This window comes from Quercus lobata, chromosome 2 (assembly GCF_001633185.2).
Source record: "Quercus lobata isolate SW786 chromosome 2, ValleyOak3.0 Primary Assembly, whole genome shotgun sequence".
NCBI classification, from domain to species: Eukaryota; Viridiplantae; Streptophyta; class Magnoliopsida; order Fagales; family Fagaceae; genus Quercus; species Quercus lobata.
Genome location: NC_044905.1, coordinates 56,979,122 through 57,000,639, shown reverse-complemented (window position 1 = coordinate 57,000,639; position 21,518 = coordinate 56,979,122). Strand labels below are relative to the sequence as shown.

Below are 21,518 nucleotides of genomic sequence, written 5' to 3'. Positions count from 1 at the left end.
GTCTCAATAGCTGCTTGATAGATATTATCTATCGAGAATTACGAAATCAGAATTTTCAGATATGATTTTCGGCCCATAATGACATGTATGTATAGGATTTTTTTTTTCTCACAACTCTAGACATATATAAAACTTATTTTAAAGGTCGTCACAGAAGAGAATACAAGGAGAACACATGCAAAAGGTAACTGAGTGCCTTATTCTCTTTGAAAGAAGCTACTGCGTCTTTGCGCTTTAGGGTTTTGTAACCAAGTGTTTCTTGATCTTCATTGTTGATGAAGTGAAGAATTTTGCAGCTAACAATCTTCTTTAAGTTGGTGTGTTAGTCATGTACTGGGAGCTGTACATCATTAGTTAGTCACGTACTGGGATTTGTGCAAAAAGAGTGGCATTCATATTTTGAAGAGTTCAGAAGTTCTGAAGCGGTAGAAGGTTTCTACTGTAAGTTCATCTACAAGAATTATAGAGTCTAGGGACAAAGGTTTTGTACTAAATCTGAAACTTCTCTTTATTATAGCGGATTGCTTTTTGGGAAGGTTTCCCCCCAGATTTTATTCCGTGAAACTATATTATTTCATTGGTTTTCCTGGGTCATCATATCGTCTTATTTAGATTTCCACTATGCATAATATTGATGTTAGTTTGTTTTAATAAGGTTTATTCATAATAAATCTAATTAACAGCTTGGGTCTAAATTTCTCAACACTTTTCCAAAGTACTCACATCAGTTCATCTATTTTACAATCTCCTCTATTTAAATAATAATTTTTTTTTTAATTTTTAATTATTATTTTATATTTTTATTTTGTCCCTATCTTTTTATCTTTTATTTTGTACTTATCCTTTTTTCTTTGTTCTTATCTCATTTCTCAGAGACTCAGACCAATCTTTGTCCTTCTTCTACTTCTTTCTTCTTCCTTCACTGTAAACTCCTCCTTCCTCCTTTCCTCACGGTCAAATCACCTCCCTCTACAAGCATCTTCTTCTTCCTTTTCCTCTCATGGTTAAATCATTTATCCACCACAAGCACCAATCTCCACCACAAGAACCACAAGAATTAAAACCCACCAGCACCACAAGAATCAAAACCCTTAAGCACGGACTCCGTCAACCCATAAGCATCGATCTCCGCCGCCAGCACCGATCCACAAGCATCAAAACAGATTCCTGTTGACCCACAAGCACTGATCTCCGCCGCCAACACCGATCCATAAGCATCAAAACAAATTCCCGTTGACCTACAAGCACCAATCTTCGTCACCAACACCGATTCACAAGCATTTAGACCCATTTCCGTTGACCCACGAACTTTGATCTAGCGCCACCATCACCGATCCACTGATCCACAAACGACCAACACTAGCACTGATTTGTCTCTTTGTTGGTTTGTCTATGTGGGTGTGTTTGTGTATCTCTGTGTTGGTTTGTCTATGTGTTTGTGTTTGGGTGTGGGTGTGTTTGTGTTTGTGTGTATCTGAGGAAAAAGACAATGAGGAGAGAAGTTAGTTTGTTTTGCACAAAGAAGAGAGAGAGAGAGAGAGAAAAAAAAAAAAAAGCAAAACATGAAATTAATAAAATAATGGTACACACAAACTATAGTAACCATGCATATTTGCACGCATTGCACGATTACTATAGCAAATGTGTAAATATACACAGTTTTAGAAATGCTGATGTAGAAGATTTTTGGGGTAAAATGTGTAAAATTTGTTGCTTTTTGTATTTTGCAAATGTTTACATCTACTGATGTGGATGCTCTTACATTAAATGTTACCAATAATTTCACATATTGAAGAGGGTGGATGTGTTATTCCGTGTCTACAGTAACGCTTTAAATGGCAAGAAAAATGATTTTTTTTTTTGGCATTTTTAACCTTGGCATTCACAGTTCAAATCTCATATATTTCACCACCACACACCCTTGGTTCGATGGTCACTCCACAAGTATAAGTGCTTGTGGGGTGTGAGGGGCAAGGGCCAGGATTCAAGTCTCTAGGAGGGAGTTTCACACACATATACATTTAGATTAGGTTAGAGTAGAAATTCTATATATCTTGCATAAAAAAAAAAAAAAAAAAATCTCATATATCTCTTAACTATTGAATTATATATATAAATAATAACAAAATTTAGTTATAAAATTGGTTGTAGTCTAAAACTACAACTTTACTCAATATCATTTATAAATAATAAGTTGATAGATTTTTCTTCTCAAAAAAACAGTTGATAGATTAACAAACAAGAACTAATTAATATATGTACTTAAAAAAAGAAGAAGTTGATGAGTCCATAAAAATTATTAAGATCGTCCATCTTAATGGATAGTCATTGCGTCATTAGTAGGCCATCAAAGATAGATGAGTAACCGCCCAACACATTCAATAACGATCATCAAATGCCTTAAACCCTCTTATCAAGACAAAGAACGGTACAATTAGGCTAATAATCACCATCATTTATGTCCAACAGTTACGTAAGTCACCTATAAAAGGGACAATTTGTCTCATTTGCTAAGGTACGTTAAAAGCTATAACAAAACACTATCTAAATACGAGAAATATAAGGTGATACTAACTTAAGCATCGGAAGCTCCCTCATCGAGCACAACCGGATGGTCTCTTCGATCTATCTGTCTTTATCTTTTATCTTGCAAGTCTTATAAGATCATCTAAAGCTCCGAATTGGACAAGTAACCCAACTAACAATTTTGGTTTCATCAGAAGTTAAAATAACAATTTCAGGCTTATAGCAAGTTTTAAGAGTATAAATTAAACGGATTCCATATTTGAGAGTACACCATAAATAACAGGTTTTAATAGTTGAGGTACAGAATTAATAGTAACCTTAAATTAAGAAGATATAGATAAGAAATAAAAACCAACCATTAGGAAGAAATTATATATAATATATATAATGTTTAAACTGAGTTTCCAACCCCGTCGCATGTCGCACCACAACTACCCCCACGATTCACCTCGTGGCGAAGCCTGGAACACATATGAAAGTTGTGAATATCAGGGACGCACGTCAACGTGAACCCTGGAACACATATGAAAGTTGTGAATATTAGGGCGCACGTCAACCTCAATCAATTTTTAAATATAGGAACTCTGTTAACTGTGCAGAAAAAAGAAAAGTACGTGTAACCCGCTTGAACTTAGGGTCTGCTAGGTACACTAGTTGAAACTCACATTTTCATATTTTAAATAATATTACATATATTTTTATATATTTTTATTTAAATGTATTTTAAAATTATAAATAACATTATTCAAATTATTCTACCAAACTCTCATTTAGGGTCTGTTTGGATACAGTTGAAAACTGAAAACTCAAACTAAAAATTAAAAAACATTGTAGCAAAATAATTTTTAAATGTGTAAATAGTATCGTGAAACCCATTTTTAATGAAAAAGTTACTGAAAAGTGAAATTTGTACGTCCGTGAACAGTACACGATGTGCATTAATTGACTAAAAAACTGAGAAAAGTCAAACTTTGCGTTTACTGTTCATTGAACAGTGCATGAACAGTAACCGCAAGTCTCACAAACGCGTGAAAAAAAGAAGAAGGAAAAAACGCAGACGCAGACGTGGGTTTTTAGCCCAATCCAAACATAATCTTAATCTCCATACTTAAAGTCCGTTTGGATACAACTTATTTTACTAAAAATTGAAAATTGAAAATACTGTAACAAAATAATGTGTTTAAATAATATCATAAAACTTATTTTTAATATTTTTTTAATAAAATACTTATGAATCTTATGAACAGTTTTAAACAGTACTAAATAGTGTACTTTGTCGGAGAAAATCTGAAATGCACAAACAGTGCATGAGTGGAAAAGTACTTTACAGCTAAAGAAAAAAAAAAAAAAAAAAAGTTGAAAATGCAAACGCAGTAGACGTGGATGCGAATCCAAACACATACTTAGGGTCTGTTTGGATAGAACTTATTTTGCTGAAACTGAAAACTGAAAACTGAAAACACTGTAGTAAAATAATTTTTAAATGTGTGAATAGTGCTGTGGGACCCATTTTTAATGAAAAAATTGATAAAAAATGAAATTTGTGGGTCCGTAAACAGTGCATATATGCACTGTTCACTGCAGAAAGTAACCGCAAAGTCAACCATTGCGGTTACTGTTTATTGAACAGTAACCGCAAAACTCCAAATGAAAGCGCGTGAAAAAAAAAAAAAAAAAAAAAAAGAACAAAACGCAACGCAACGTGAATTAAGTTGAATACAAACACACACTTAATATTAATAATTGAGTGGTCAATCTACTTAAAACATTCAGATGATCACTTATGTCGGTACCTTCAAGCACAATCAATTTTCCATAACTCCTGGGGAGAGTCTCATTCAAGATACTATACTTTAAGTCGGGAGAAGGACTAAAACGAATAGTACTCACTACTTTCATATCAAACTCTTCCTAGTCACCATCAGATAAAGTAGCAGACATCTTTGAACTTGCAAACAACGGCTTACTGAACCATCAGATATAACAGATATTTTTGGTTCAGTTTTTTTTAATTGGACTTTTTAAGAAAGTGAGATTTTTAAAAAGTGCAGTATAAAATTAAGTTTTTTTTTTTAAAAAAAATTGAGTTTTTGGTAAAAATTATTAAAAAATGTTTTTTAAAAAATTTGAGTGTTTGGCTAACACTTATAAAAATGATGGTTTAAGTTATAAATTACCAAAAAAGACCATATATACATAAGGAGGTTTATTTCATTTTTAAATCAACTACTTAATAATATTTATTCAAAAGAAAACTACTTAATAATAATAATAATAATTTATTGTTAAATAAAATTTGTTATAAAAATATTGTTAACTAAAATTTGTTGTAAACATATTTTTATAATATTTTCACAACAAATCATACGTGATAAAGTTGTTACTGATTTTAATTTGAACACACTACTTAAGTTATTATTTTTTCACTAGTATTAGCTAGTAACAACCAGGGGCGGAGGGAAGGGGGGCATGTGCCCCCTCTGAACTTTGAATTTTTTTTACTAATAATATTATAATGACCTAAAATGCCTTATTTGTCCCCCCTTGACACAAAAGACAAAAAAAAAAAAAAAATTATCAATTCACCGTACCTTTGCTCAGTAGACTTCTCTTCCTACTACAATTCTAATATATAAAACCAATAGGTCCCACTTGGTAATGATTAAAAAAAAAAAATCTCAAGGAGTCTGAACATACTACACGGTAGCTTGATGGACTTAAAAAAAAAAAAAAAAAAAAAAAACGTACAACTATAATATAAAACCATGGGTCTCACTTGGTAGTGATTAAAAAAAAAAAAAAAAAAAGATGTTTCATATCTATTAGTGACTTTGGCATTGATCTTACTAGTTACAATAACTACTGTTGAAAGAGCTTTTTTGGTAGTGAACATAATTAAAAATCAATTACGTAATTGAATAGGAGATCAGTGGATGAATGATTGTTTAGTCACATATATTGAGAAAGATATATTCAAGACTATTGAGTATGAAGAAATCATGCATCGGTTTCAAAATATGAAAAATCGTCAAACGTGATTGAGTAAAATAAGCTAGGTGTAAAAAAATAAATTAAAGTTTACATTTTATGTTGGATTCTGTATGACAATTACATTATCATATAGTAGTTCATTTATTTTGTTATTAATATTGATTAAATTTTTTAGATTAATTTTTTTACTTTCAATCTTGTCTTTTAATTTTGCCCCTCCTGACCTAAATTTCTAGCTCCACCACTGGTAACAACCCACCACTTAAGATTTATTGTGAAAATATTATAAAAATATTATAGTAATATTTCTTAGTTTTAATTTTTTATTCTTTATTTTATTTTTCTCTTTATCTCTTTTTCTTTCATCCCCAAGTTATTTATATTTCTTTTCCTTTTTTTTTTTCCTCCACACATGTATTCTTTACCTTCTCCTTGTCTTTGCTTTTGACTTTTCTTTATATTTTCTTCTTCACCAGACTACTACGATTTCGTCCACTCTCATTCTAGAACATACTATTTCTTTTTTCTCTATCTACGTTCCTCCACACATTCAGCCACACAACCCACACCCACGCACTTCTTCGCCTTGATCTTCACAGGTAATTTCTCTTATTTTCTGTGTTTGTCTTCAGTTTTCAGTGTATACCGTACAGATATAAAGGGATACATAACTGACCAGAGTAAAGCGTATACCAGAAAAAGAAAAGTAAGTGCAACCCCCACGTGAACTTAATTACGCTTTTTACTAAAATAAGAGTGCCACTTTACAAACGTGCCTTTTATACCTCCAGTTGGGAGGAAACGTTTAACATGGAGGGCTCTTTTGGTGTGAGAAAAGGTGCATGGTCTGAGGAGGAAGATATTCTACTTAAGCAGTGCATTCAGAAGTACGGTGAAGGAAAATGGCACCTGGTTCCTGTCAGTGCAGGTATTATTCTAGAATCTAGAGTGAGTGAGATTGATTTCTCTTTTTTCTTTGGCAAACCAAGTTCCTTTTGTTTATGTCTCCTGTGTCCTTTTTTTTTCTAGTTTGTGACACAACTTTTGTTACCATCTTAATGTGGTTTATTGTAGTGTTCTATATAAAAATGATAGAAGCAGCAACTCACAATATGCTATATCAGAGTTGTTGCGAAAATCATGATTATAAAAGATCTCTTCTCGACTAATTTAAAGAAAAACTAAGCTATGTTTTAAATAAATAATGCAATATTGGCGGAGCTTCTTTATATTTTCAATAAATATGTTTCATGCAATTTGCAGGCTTAAATAGATGTAGGAAAAGCTGCAGACTGAGGTGGTTGAACTACCTGAAGCCAAATATCAAGAGAGGAAACTTCGCCGCAGACGAAGTTGATCTTATGCTTAGGCTCCATAAGCTGCTAGGTAACAGGCAAGTCTCGCTAGCAAATAATAATAACTCCAAACACAGAATGTCATTAGTTAAGACTACTCCAGCTTACCGAAGATATGAAAAACCATTAAAGAACCAAAGATTAATTAATTTAAATGTTGGGTGAAAACTAGGACAACTAATTCCAAGCTCTCTCTGTCTTTCAAGTTTTCTTTAGAGCTCTTTGTGGGAGGAGAAGGAAGTGAAAAGATGTCATCATAACCATGCAGACAACAACTATAATTATTAATGGTGATGCTAAAAAAAGAAAAGTTACACTAGAAGAGGAGGATTTAAATTTTGGATTTCTCTAGTTCGTGATAATGTCTGTTACATTTAACTGTAATGTTTTTTCTTACCTTAGAGACAGGGGATAGAGCCAAGTATTGGTCCAAGGGGGCCTTGGAACTCCTAAGTGTCTGTTTGTTTTGCGTTTTGGATTCACGCGTCTGCATTTGGCTTATTTTCTTTTCTCTTTTTATTTATTTATTTAATTTTTTACCAGGGTCTCTTGCATTGTTCATGAGATATGAACAGTGCATTAAACCAAATGAACAGTATTTTATGAGTGTGAACAGTAATCGAAAATTATTTTTTTTTATTATTTTTTGTTTTTAGCAAAATAAGCAGGATTAAACGCATACTAAGGTTTAGAAAAAAAAAAAATATATATATATATATATATATATATATATTTAAGGTTGATTTAGAATTTGAGCCTTAAAAAAATTAAACTTGGCCCCTTGAACTATGAAATATTCCAAATAACAACAAAAGTTAACTCAAACAATATTAAAATAGGCCGAAGAACAACAAAACTACCGTAGGGATCATGTTATTTTGCCATTTGATCTTGACGAATTCCCTTGCTAGAAAATAAATAAATAAAATTCTCTCTCCATACATGAATATTTTTTTTAATTAATAGTCCTATGAGTTCCTTGACATTTATCATTATATAGCTAAAACGGTTAATATAATTTAAGAAAGATGCCTCGAACAGTCTGGTATCCTTCTTAATCCTCATGTCCTAAAACATTAGGACAGAATAGTCAAGTCAAGAACACATTTTAGATATCGTTACAACTCTCATCCTTTCTACGTCACTTCCTACAACTTTTTGAAGGCGGGTTGATACACATTGATGTTCACAAAATAAATAGATTACCTTTTCCAAATTAATCATAACCACGAGCAATGAAAAAGGAGTTCAATGCACTTGGAAAGACTCATACATAATGTTTGGTTGATGTAGCTCTAGGGAAATCTGCTATTGGACGTCAATAGGCATAAAAGAAAAAAAAAATCAAGACTCATTTTGATGGTTTTTTTAGCTATACATTCCAGTTAAATGGTTCATATAGAAAAATGGGATTATGAATAGACATTTGCTCTTGTTTCTCATCTCCTCTGTGTGCTCACACTAATCGAAATGGTTACCTTTCGACATCGGCTATTCTTTCAAATGGATATAAAGAATGACTTCCTCAATGGTTATTTAAGTAAATAGGTCTATATTGATAGGCCACAAATTGAATGACCCCTAGTGATAGAATTTAATTAATTAATTAGTCAAGTTATTAATTAATCAATTTATCATGCAAATGCGTGGTAGTACAAAAATATCACCAATAAACTAATTATGCAGCAGAAAATAAATAACACGGTGATTTGTTTACGAATGGGGAAAACCTAATGGCAAAAACCCCACCGGGTGATTTTTAGGTCACCATTTCTGAAATTCCACTATTATCACAACAAGCGATTACAAGTAAAGGAATCTCAAGTATCTTACCAACCTACAGTTGAACCCTTACCCCAATATCCAATTGGACTTGTTCTGTAGTGACAATTCCCCTTTCTGATGCACGACTCCTAAGTACGTGACTAACCAATTGCACGGATCCCAGTACGCGACTTCAATCACCAACTAAGAAAATTGTTAGTTGCAAAGTTCTTCAGTTCATCCACATGATGAAGATCAAGAAGATGCTTGGACACAAAATCCTACGGTGCACGTACACAACAACTTCTTCAAGAGAAAGAGATAAACTAGGGTAAGAACTTCATCTTCGGTCACAATTTGCTTGAATAGAGTTTACTCAATGCTTGTGCAACTTGTGAACTGTTTGACGGCCCTTAAAACAATTTTTTTATATGTCTAGGGTTAGGAGAAAAGAAAGCCCAAATACATATTCACGGATCCCAAGAAAATCATATTTGAATTATGAAATTCTTAAACCTCGACAGATGGGAGGTGTCGAGCAGCTGTCGAGCAAGTGTCGAGCACACCAGTGTTTGAACAGCTTTCTTAAGCTCGATAGATGCAGCTGTCGAGCCAGTTGTTGAGTTTTAATGAATTTGCACTATCAACTTGTTTTCTTGGACAAACTTGAAGGCTTCAACACTTGATCTTGAAACATGGTTTTTTGAAGTATTTAAACATATCCTAAATCTACCCAAATACAAGTAAAGTGCGTTTTGTCAAAGGATAAGCCAATTACATAAAGTAGTGACATATGTTCCTAACTAGTGAAACACATATGTTCTAACAATCTCTCCCTTTGACAAACCGTGATAAAACCATAACAAACAAATGAACATATGAGAGAAGTCATAAATTACTTAACTCATATTCACTTGTTGAATACAATAAAATCTATCCTAATACAAACTCTTGAGAAACTTTGCAAGAAGAGAGTTTATGGCAAGTAAACTTTGACAACCTGTATTTTTGAAACACTTTAAACAAAATTCATCATGGCATCTTTGTGTGAAACAGAAACAATAGATTGCATACAAGTAATAAGAAGCATGTGCATAAAGGGAGAAAAGAAACAACACATGAAGGAGTAGGTGAAAGAAAAACATACATCAATATAAATAGGAGTAAAATACAATGTATGTTTATAAATTGTCACAACACCTCATGTACAAGAATAAAGTGTCTAAAAAGAAAGAAAAGAAAAGATACATACTATCCTCACTACATCCCTCAAAACATATTAGCACTCCCCCTAACAAAATGGTCCTATACTAACTCTCCCCCTAAGAATGATTACTCTCATATTAAAACTACTCCCCCTTTTTGTCATGAGGGATAAAGGGTAAGAGTGTCAAGTAGACATCTTATTGGTAGAGCTAGCATCTCCAATAGCATCATCCGAAGCATCATCGTCATCACCATCATCATCATCCTCATCCTCAAAATCAGAAGCCACGGGAGAAGGTGGTGAAGGAGTAGCCTTAGAAGCAAAACCACCCATGGACGCCTATCGCCGTACAATACAACCGACACGAACGTTCACCCGATACAACTCCGTAGAGAGTGTATCTAGGCGAGCATCCATGTGCTACAGTTGCGCCATGATGTCTCCTAAAGTCACATCGCCTGAAGAAGAGGGAGGAGCAGATGTGGATGGAGTAGAACGGGAGGGAGGAGCTGCTGAATCTGACTACCGTGACCGAAACTGGGCCTCGCTACGTTTAACGGTAGCGTAATCTATGGCACAAATGATGGTGAAATAGTTGGAAGAGGGAAAAGGAATAGAAAAATGGCATAAGATCCTTGTGATAGCGGAAGGAAAGATGAGCTTATCACAGGATGTCGAATCTAGATGAATATCTATAATAGAAAGAATGAAATGAGAAGGGAAATCTATAGTAAGATGCTTAAGAAGAGATAACAAAAATCGAGCACGAGGCTCTATAATGGAGTTATTGTGAAAGAGTGGATGCAAAACAAAGGTCATCACCATGTTCATGAATCTAGGACTTTTAGTAAAAAGTCAACATGGTGTAAACGGATGCTCACCCCAAACAGAAGGGTGCTCACAGAAAGCAGACATAAGCTCATCCCTGGACACAGTCCTTAAACACTCACAACTAGGATAGTCAGGAAACTCTATCCTAGGGACCCGAAGCATATCTGCAACAAGTTGCGGTGTGATAGGAATGTGCGTACCTCAAACGCGAGTGAAGAAAAGAGGTACTGAACGATTAATCCCGTGCATGTTGGAGTAAAACTCCTGGATAAGCACGAGAAGACAGGTGGCCGAGACATCACATAGTGACTCCCATCCCCTACTGTGAATGACAGAAGGAAGGTCGGTGTCGGTAACGTCCGACCGAATGACTTGGCGTTCCGAATGAATGCCTCGTCTAGAAAAGTTCCTTGAAAATGCCTTGAAGGCATCATCATCACGGAACCGAATATGAGATAGAGTAAGATCAGAGGATGAAGAAACTCTAGAATGAAGAGGGTTCCGGGCTGGAATGGATTTACACTTATGTGTCATAGACACGACTAATGTAAACAGAAAGAGAGGGAGAAAAAGAAAGACAATCAGAAAAGTTCCAAGAAATTTCAAATATAACACATATATTGAAAATAGAGTACATATGCATGGGAAATGCAAAAGAAATTTCATCATGGGCTCAACCCAATCCAAACCTATCAGCACACAAACAAAAGCACACATCTAAATGCATGACAATACCATTATAATGCTAATGTGATGCAATGTATGAGGTTTTAAACTCATTTAAGTGAAAACTCATCCCAAAATTTCAATAAAAACTAATCAATTTTGAAAACCCCCAAAAAAATTTCAAAAACCCCAAAACCTAGGTTTCAAAACATGAAATGCATGAATGTGAAAGGATTAGAAGCTTACCAAGTGAAAAAAAACTTGAAAAAGCTTGAAGAAACCTTGAGGAACATTTATTGGAGTGAGATGAGAAAGTTTGGGAGAGAGATCAGAGAAGTATCAAGAGAGAGATTGGGCGAAATGAGTTCTGGATCGCATAGGGAGCTTAAGTAGTGTACTAGTAAATCTCGACAGATGAAGGTGTTAGGAGGTGTCGAGACATCTGTCGAGGGAGGTGTTGAGAAAATGGTCATTGACAGATACAGGTATCGAGGAACAAATCATCAGATACCAGATCAGAATCTCAATCGATCCACCAAGTGTCGAGGAGGTAGAAGCATTCTCAATCGATCCACCAAGTGTCGAGAAGCTGTCGGGATTGCGATAAGAAAAAGCTGAAAAAGCTCGACAGACAACAAGGTATCGAGGAGGTATCGAGGAGGTGTCGAGAAAGCTTTTAAAACTAGTTTTTCGAGATGTGAAAAACATAGACATGAATGCAATCCAACATGCAACTCAACCAATGATCCAATTAACATATTAAGCTTTCAAAATCATCTCTTAATAAAAATTTTAAGCACATGGATCCTTAAAAACACACACACACACACACACACACAACAAATCTAACCAATTTTATATTTCAAAAACAAGTCAAGACAGTTTAGTCAGCATACATTAACACATGTAAAACCTTGTGATGGCCAAATCACATTGTACCTGCACATGTATCAAGAATAGTAAAGAATATTGCGTGTTGTGTGTGAAAAACATCGCAAGATTGCGTATGTGTATACAAGTTATGAAGATTTGATATATAAGAAAATCACTTTAACTCACACATAATCATAACTGCTTGATGGAGACTATCACCTTCGATGTACATCCTATAACTCTCGCATCTTCTAGAATACATGCTTGCAATCATTTTTAAATCATTTTTGATCTTTTTGCTTTTGATTTTTCTTTTGCATATTTTTCTTTTAAGCATATCATGCATGGGCATATTAGAGAGAGAAAAGAAATACCCAATGATATTTGACATTCCAATTTTGCTATGCCTAAGCACACAAATGTCATTGACACTGCACTTTTGTTATGCCAAAGTATACAGGTGTCATATTATGATGGCGTGCAACAGTGGTGAGATGGTTATTAATGCCTTTCTCTCAGGATTTTTTAGTCATTTCCATCAAAAAGAGTGATACGAGTGTTAAGTACAAGAGATAACTTAATCTTACTCATCACTAACAAAAGCCATAAAGCTCATTTGCTTAGTTGTGCATAGAGATGCTCATCTAAGTTACAAATGATACAAAGTTTAAAAGACTTTATTTCAATGGCCATTCAAGGTACACAAGTATCAATGTACACAAAACACACATTGTTTTTGTATTTTTCTGATTTTTCAATTTTTTTTTTATTTTTTATTTTTATATGAAAAAAAAAACAAAGCAAAACTGAAAAATAACTAAACAAAAACATGTTAAACAACCAAAGCATAAAAACTAGATGCAAATGCATGAGGAAGAAAGAAAAAGAGAAGAAGATCATCCCATGGAGATAACACCAATGTTTTGACGAAGGAATTCGAAGCGTTTACTGTCAAGAGGTTTGGTAAACAGGTCAGCCTTCTGATCATTGCTGTGAACAAACTCAAGTGTGAGAGTACCATCTTCGACAAGCTCCCTAATGAAGTGATGTCGAATCTCTATGTGTTTGGTTCTAGAATGTTGAACCGGATTCTTAGAGATGTTAATGGCACTGGTATTGTCACAATAGATAGTGAGATGTTCTTGACAAATACCATAATCATGGAGGAGTTTTTGCATCCATAGGAGTTGGGTGCAACAGCTACCAGCAGCAATGTACTCAGCTTCTGCACTGGATAAAGAGATGGAGTTCTACTTTTTACTCATCCAAGAAACAAGATTATTTCCCACATAGAAACAAGCCTTGAAGTACTCTTTCTATCATCAGCATTCCCAGCCCAATCAACATCAAAGTACCCAGCTAAGACATCATTTGTGTCCTTGCTGTAACACACACCCAACTCAGTAGTGGTTTTGACATACTTTATGATTCTCTTTAAAGTAGTCATATGGGATTCTTTGGGATTAGCCTGATATCTAGCACACATTCCAACATTGTAACTAATGTCAGGTCTACTAGCAATAAGGTAAAGAAGACTACCTATCATGCTTCTATATAGAGATGGATCAACACTTTTACCTAACAAGTCAACAGTGAGTTTAACATTTGGGCTCATAGGAGTTCTGACAGAACTAGCAGATTCTAAACCAAACTTTTTCACAAGATTCTTAGCATATTTAGATAGAGATAGGAATATACCTGAATCTTGTTGACGAATCTGCAACCCAAGGAAGTGAGTCAGCTCTCCAAACATGCTCATCTCGAACTCAGCCTGCATGAGTTTTGAGAAACCATGAGCGAGTTCATCCTTAGTCGATCCAAAGATGATGTCATCAACATAGACTTGAGTAACTATCAACTTGCCATCTTCTCTTTTGATGAAGAGAGTCTGATCAGCCTTTCCTCTTGTGAACCCATGTGACACCAAATATTGTGTAAGCCGATCAGACTAAGCTCTGGGCGCTTGCTTTAACCCATAAAGTGCCTACTTGAGGTACAATACATGATCTGGAAAGTGTGGATCAATAAATCCTTTCAGTTGAGCCACATAAATGTCTTCTTTGAGCAATCCATTTAAGAAGGCAGTCTTTACATCCATCTGATAAAGCTTGAACTTTAATTGACAAGCCAGTGCAAGGAGAATTTTGATGGACTCCATACGGGCAACCGGAGCAAATGTTTCATCATAGTCTACTCCTTCCATTTGCGAGTATCCTTGAGCTACAAGCCGAGCGTTGTTGCGGATCACATTGCCCTCATCATCAGTCTTATTTCGGAATATCCACTTTGTACCAATGATGTGTTCACCCTCCGGTCTAGGTACCAAGGTCCAAACATCATTCCTCTGAAACTGAAGAAATTCATCATGCATTGCTTCGACCTAACTTTCATCCTGAAGAGCTTCCTTAACTTTTGTGGGTTTAACCTATGATAGATAACAAGAATAAGACACAAAGTTAGCAACGCATTTATCAACAGTTCGTTTCCTTAATGTGAGTTCATTCATATTTCCCACAATAACTTCTGGAGGATGATTTAATTTAACCCTAGATGAAGGTCTTTTCTCTTTATGAGACTCAGAATCTGGTGAAGTGGGTATGTCTACAGAATCTTCTAGAACACTAGGAGTACTAGGAGCACTTGGAGATGCAGGTACTTGTTCAATAAGTTCTTGAACTTCATTAGGCTTAGGAGGAAGAATTTCTTTGGGTAACTCCTCAATACCTTTTTGAGAACTAGAATATGAAGACTCATTAATAACAACATTCACTTTCTCCATTACCTTCATAATTCTCTTGTTGTATACCCGATAAGCCTTGCTTGTGGAGGAGTAGTCCAAAAATATACCTTCATCACTCCTAGAGTCAAACTTTCCAACATTCTCTCTATCCTTGAGGATGAAACAGGTACTTCCAAAGATCCTGAAGTACTTCACATCCGGCTTCCTTCCTTTCCATAACTCATAGGGAGTCTTCTTGGTACCGGGTCTGAAGTACACCCTATTAACTGTATGACAAGCAATGTTAACAGCTTCTCCCCACAAGTTTCTGGCCAAATCCTTGTTGTATAACATGGCTCTGGCCATCTCCTGAATAACTCTGTTCTTTCTTTCTAGCACACCATTCTGTTGAGGAGGAATAGGAGTAGAGAATTCTTGAGATATGCATAATCTTTGGCAAAAGGACTCCATATATGAGTTCTCGAATTCTTTACCATGGTCACTTCAAATTTGATCAATCTTCAGGTTCTTCTCATTCTGCAATCTTGTGCATAAAGCTTTAATGTGCTCAGGAGCATTAGATTTGGATCGTAAGAGAATGACCCAAGTGTACCTAGTGAAGTCGTCTACAACAACCATGATGTATCTCTTATCACCAAGAGGCTCGGTTCTAGTTGGACCCATAAGATTCAAATGTAGAAGCTGTAATGGCCTAGATGTAGCTGATGTCTGAGTGCTTGGATGCTTAGCTTTTATCTGTTTCCCAAGCTGACATAGTCCACACACCACATTGCTCAATCTACTCAGCTTTGGTATTCCCAAGACTAATTCATGCCTAGATACAATAGAAAGATGTTTGTAACTAGCATGTCCCATCCGTTGATGCCATAAATCTTCATTTGGCAAACGAATGCTGTTGCACACAATATCATCATCAGGAACCAATCCATAATAGTTGTCTAAAGTGCGAACACCACTTATGAGGTTCTTTCTAGACTCATCCATAACAAGACATTTACCCTTTGAGAATAGTACCATGAAGTCTTGATCACATATCTGACTTATGCTTAATAGGTTCACCTTTAGACCTTCTACATAGAGGACATTTGCAATGTCTGGCAGTTTAGGTAGAGAAATAATTCCCTTTCCTTTAATTTGAGATTTTCTCCCATCACCAAAAGTGACATTGCCATCCTTTTTAGACTCGAAAGTCTTGAAGAGAGATCGGTCTCCAGTCATGTGTCTTGAGCAACTATTATCGAGGTACCACAAACATGTGTCCATGACTTTAAATGCGGATTTCATCATAAAACACACTCCATGTTTAGATGACAGATCAGTGGGAATGGTGCTTTCTCTCATCTTCCTTTTTCGAGCTAATCCTTTAACTTTCATTCTTCTCAGACGAACTCTTTTGCACATTTTTATTTTGAGACAGTCTAGTTTCTTCTTAGCCAAATTGAGATCTTTTTCAATAGTTATCATAAGAGAATTCAAATAACTTTTAGACTTGTATTTTCTGAAACACTCAGCCAAAAAGAGATTAGAAAAATAAGATGTATTTGAAAACAAAGATCACTTCAAGCCGGTTACAACCATGACAACAAGGGTCAACAAATCAACACAGCAAAAATTAAACCCTAATCAGAATGTGCCTACTTTGATACCACTTGATAGGCCACAAACTGAATGACCCCTAGTGATAGAATTTAATTAATTAATTAGTCAAGTTATTAATTAATCAATTTATCATGCAAACGTGTGGTAGGACAAACAAATTACCAATAAACTAATTATGTGGCGGATAATAAATAACACAGTGATTTGTTTACGAATGGGGAAAACCTAATGACAAAAATCCCACAAGGTGATTTTCAGGTCACCACTCCCGAAACTCCACCATTATCACAATAAGCAGTTACAAGTAAAAGAATCTCAAATATCTTACCAACCTACAGTTGAACCCTTATCCCAATACCCAATTGGACTTATTCTATAGTGACAATTCCCCTTTCTAATGCACGACTCCCAAGTACGTGACTAACCAATTGCGCGGATCCCAGTACGTGAATTTAATCACCAACTAAGAAGATTGTTGGTTGTAAAGTTCTTTAGTTTATGCACACGATGCAGATCAAGAAGATGCTTGGTCACAAACCCTACGGTGCACATACATAGCAATTTCTTCAAGAGAAAGAGATGAACTAGGGTAAGAACTTCATCTTCGGTCACAATTTACTTGAACAGAGTTTGCTCAATACTTGTGCAACTTGTGAACTGTTTGACGACCCTTAAAACAATCATTTTATATATCTAGGGTTAGAAGAAAAGAAAGCCCAAAGACATATTTATGGATCCCAAGAAAATCATATTTGAATTCTAAAATTCTTAGACCTCGACAGATAGGAGGTGTCGAGCAGCTGTCGAGCACACCAGTCTTTGAACAGCTTTCTTAAACTCGATAGATGCAGCTGTCGAGCCAGCTGTCGAGCTTTAATGAATTTGCACTATCAACTTGTTTTCTTGGATAGACTTGAAGGCTTCAATACTTGATCTTGAAACATGGTTTCTTGAAGTATTTAAACACATCCTAAATCTATTCAAATACAAGTAAAGTGCATTTTGTCAAATGATAAGCCAATTACATAAAGTAGTGACATATGTTCCTAACAAGTGAAACACATATGTCTTAACATACAAATAGCCTCTTCCTAAACTTTTACATCTACACCATGAGATCTATCATCTTTGTTGAGCTTATACGGCCTCAAGTAGACTTCTTGGACTTGGTTTGCTAAGTTCAACTCCACAAATTCTTGCCTTGGTATTCTACGAGTTCCTATTATTTTTTTCTTTTCATTCTTTGCACTAACCATGACACTATGTTGACGACATGATTATTATTGAAGATGCCTTAGAGCAACCACATCAGTCCATGTATTTTACACATCCATTTTTACACTAAAAACTTACTTTTTCTATTTTACACATTCACTTTTACAAAACACCCACATCAGTTCATCTATTTTATCACCCCCTTTATTTAAATAATCAATTTTTTCAATTTTTTTATTATTTCCTCAACCGATCACATTATTATACGCGCGTTCTCATTTTTTATACAGCTCTCTTTCTTTTCTGATAAAGCTCTCACTTTCTCTCTCTGGGAACCCATTTTCGTTCTCACCTTCTCTCTCTCTGATAAAGCTCTCACTTTCGCTCTCTGGGAACCCATTTTTGTGGGAACCCATTTTCGTTCTCACTTTCTCTCTCTCTGATAAAGCTCTCACTTTCTCTCTCTGGGAACCCATTTTCGTTCTCACTTTCTCTCTCTCTGATAAAGCTCTCTCTCTCTCTGGGAACCCAATTTCGGTTCTCATTTTTTCTTTTTTGATGAAGCTCTCTCTCTCTCTCTGGGAGAACCGAAACCCATTTTTGGTTCTCATTTTTTCTGATGAAGCTCTCTCTCTCTCTCTCTCTCTCTCTGATACAGCTCTCTACACCCATAACCCATCTCTTACCCAAATCGGAATCAACTCTCCCTCTCGGTCTATACCGATCAACAGCTCCGTTCCACAGCTCCCGATCTCCCTAGCTCCGATCCATAGCTCCGATCAGGCAAGCACCGATCTCCCTAGCTTCGATCCACAGCTCCGATCAGGCAAGCACCGATCTCCCTAGCTCCGATCCACAAGCACCGATCAGTTATTGTATCTTCTTAGCTCCGATCAGGCAAGGCCCATACCCACGAGCTCCGATCGTTCCAGTCAAGTGTATCTCTGTGTTTTTTTTTTTTTTTTTTTTTTTTTTTTTTTCACTTTTGAGCAAGTGTATCTCTATGTTGATTTGTCTGTGGATGTGTTTGGGTTAATTTTCAGTTGATTTTGGGTTAATTTTCAGTTGAGTTTGGTTAATACTCTGTGTTAGATTTCGGTGTTTGGTGGTGGCGCTGGGTTTGGTGGTTGGGTGGTTATTCTGGCGCGCTCGATTGTTGTAATGGTTGGGGAAGAGAAGACGTTTGACAGGGGAGAGAAAATAATGTTAAAAAATTGTTTACACGGTGAACAGTAACCGTGTATATATGCATGGTTACTGTTCATTTTGCAAGACGTCGTGTATATATAGACATTTTTACATGAACTGATGTGGAAGAATTTTGGGGTAAAATGTGTAAATTGGAGCCCTTTTTGTATTTTAGATGAGTATACACAAGCTGGTGTGGATGCTCTTAGACAGTTGGACAGTATCTTGAAACTCAGGCAATTTCTTAGTCTGCAATTTTAAGACAGGATCTTGGTATGCTTAGTTATTTTCTTGGAGTTGAGATCTCTTTTTCTTTAGCTTGCTACTATCTAAAAAACATCAAATATGCATTGTATCTTCTATCTCGTACTAGACTCACTAACAGCAAAATTGCTAACACTCCAATAAAGTCCAACACTTGTTTCACCCCACAAGGTGGTTAGTCGTTTTTTGATGCCGCACTTCACAGCCAACCCATTAGGAGTCCTGTTTAATAAAATATGATTTTTTCACTCTCTTTTATTTTTAGTTTAAATATAAAATTTGATAATTGTGGTAATTATTAGTAGAAATTCATTAAAATTGTCTAAGAATACTGAAGAATATGATTCTCAAAAAAAAAAAAAAAAAAAAAAAAATGGTATAGAGATTCTAGTTTAAATACAGCACCTCCCTCGCTAAAAACCAAAAGTCATTTGCCACTAATTTTTTTCCCTTATTGTTTATGCATGATAACATGGTCTTCTTTAATAAACAGATTACAAGTTAATCAATAATTATTTGAACTTTTTTTTTTCTTTTTTTCTTTTTTTGTATAGATGGTCACTTATTGCAGGTAGACTTCCGGGAAGAACAGCTAATGATGTGAAAAACTATTGGAATACACACCTCCTCAGAAAGGGAAGTTCACACATCACCAAGCTGAAAGAAAAGCCCCAAGATATGGTGAAAGTGAACGTAATAAAACCAAAACCTAGGACTTTCTCCAAAAACTTAACTAGGTTAAGTGGGAAATCTGCAATTGTAGGAAGCTTTCAAAAAAAGGAAGATGTCAGAGACATATCGCAAACACCAATGCAATCGGAGAGTAGGATTAACTGGTGGAAAAGCTTGTCAAATTGCGGGGAACTTGATGAGAGAGCCACATGTACGCAATGTGGCAGGTTGAATGAAGCGCCCAAAGAAACCTTTTGGGCGGAGGAAATAGTACCAGAGGCAAAAGTTGTGGGAGACACTCTAGAGGAGGATGTCCTGAATTATTGGGGTGACTCATCTCTTGATATGGACCTTTGGGAGTTTCTCAATGCAGAATAGGAATAATCGTATAAGGCAAAAAAAAAAAAAAAAAAAAAACACTCGTTTTACAATGTACGTGTGTATAAAACATACTACTGTGTAAAACAAACATCTAGTAAAATAGTCTTTATATAGTTTTTCTTATTATTATTGATCCGGTGTTTTTCCTTGTTACGTGTGTATAAAACATAGTACTGTGTAAAACAAACACCGCCCCTAGTATAATAGTCTTTATATAGTTTTTCTTATTATTATTGATCCAGTGTTTTTCCTTGTTATTATTGTCCAAATTAATTGGATGTGGGGAGATATATGAAATAAAAGGACTAGAGGTGGTGTTTATGATAGTTTAAAGTCTATCTTTAGAGTAAGCGTTCGGTTAGGCTGGGCGTAAAACGCCAGCCAATAAGAGGCTGCCACGTCATCAATTAAAATATCTTTTCTCTTTCTCTCTTACTCTCTCTCTTGTCTTCTCCATTTCACAGGTCTCTCTCTTCTCTCTTTTTTCTTTCTTTCTCACTTGTTCTCTTCCTCTCTCTAGCCCTCTCACCCATACCTTTCTTCTCCATCTAAAATCAAATCCAATTAAAAGCTTCAAGGCCATCAGCCCGTCCCCTTCTCAACTCTCTGAAACTCTCTTCTCTCTAAAACTCGCCTCTTTTAACTCTTCGCTTGCTCGGTGCTTGTGGGTTTTGTGTGGATTTTCTTTGATTTTTTTTTTTTTTTTTTGTGGGTTTCTGTGCCTATGGTGTTACCATGGTGGTGGGGTGTTGCTGTGGTGGTGAGTTGGGTTTTTACCGTGGTTGTGGGGGTGAGGTGGAGGGTGTGGGTTTGTGGATTGGCGTGGTGGAAGTCTGGGTTTGTGGATCGGCGTGGTGGAGGCCTGAGTTTCTAGATCAGTGTAGTGGAGGGCATGGTAAATCGGCGTGGTGGTCTAACCTTGCTTTGTGTTGATCGGTGGCTGAGTATGCTTTGGGTAGATCGGTAACCATGGGTTTTTGTGTGTTAGAGGTGGTGGTGGTGGTGTGTGTGTATCGGTGGTGGGGATTGGGGTTGCTGGTTTTTTTTTTTGGTGGTTGTTGGGGGGTGTGTGTGGTCGTGGGGTGGTGGGTGGGTGTTAGAGGTGGTGGTGTGTGTATCGATGGTGGGGACTGTGGGTTTTTGGGTTTTTTTTTTTTTTTTTTGGTGGTTGCTGTGGGGTGTGTGTGGAAGTGAGAAAAAAAAAAAAAAAAAAAGAGAGAGAAGAGAGAGACCTGTGATACGGAAA

General features: G+C 35.8%; 1 protein-coding gene across 1 annotated transcript; it reads left to right on the top strand.

Annotated features, from left to right (window-relative positions):
- The first annotated feature begins 6,327 nt into the window (after positions 1 to 6,327).
- LOC115966988 (transcription factor MYB114-like) lies at positions 6,328 to 20,269 on the top strand. Its single transcript, XM_031086112.1, has 3 exons — positions 6,328 to 6,445; positions 6,781 to 6,910; positions 19,774 to 20,269. Exons 1-3 carry the CDS (start codon positions 6,328 to 6,330, stop codon positions 20,267 to 20,269), a joined length of 744 nt encoding a protein of 247 aa, XP_030941972.1.
- The last annotated feature ends 1,249 nt before the right edge of the window (positions 20,270 to 21,518 follow it).

Bases quoted from the DNA above. Each gene is read 5' to 3' on its own strand.
- LOC115966988 (XM_031086112.1), top strand. From the start codon at position 6,328: ATGGAGGGCTCTTTTGGTGTGAGAAAAGGTGCATGGTCTGAGGAGGAA. The intron at 6,446-6,780 runs GTATTATTCTAG...TGCAATTTGCAG, and splicing joins CCTGGTTCCTGTCAGTGCAG to GCTTAAATAGATGTAGGAAA. The intron at 6,911-19,773 runs GCAAGTCTCGCT...TTTTTTGTATAG, and splicing joins CATAAGCTGCTAGGTAACAG to ATGGTCACTTATTGCAGGTA.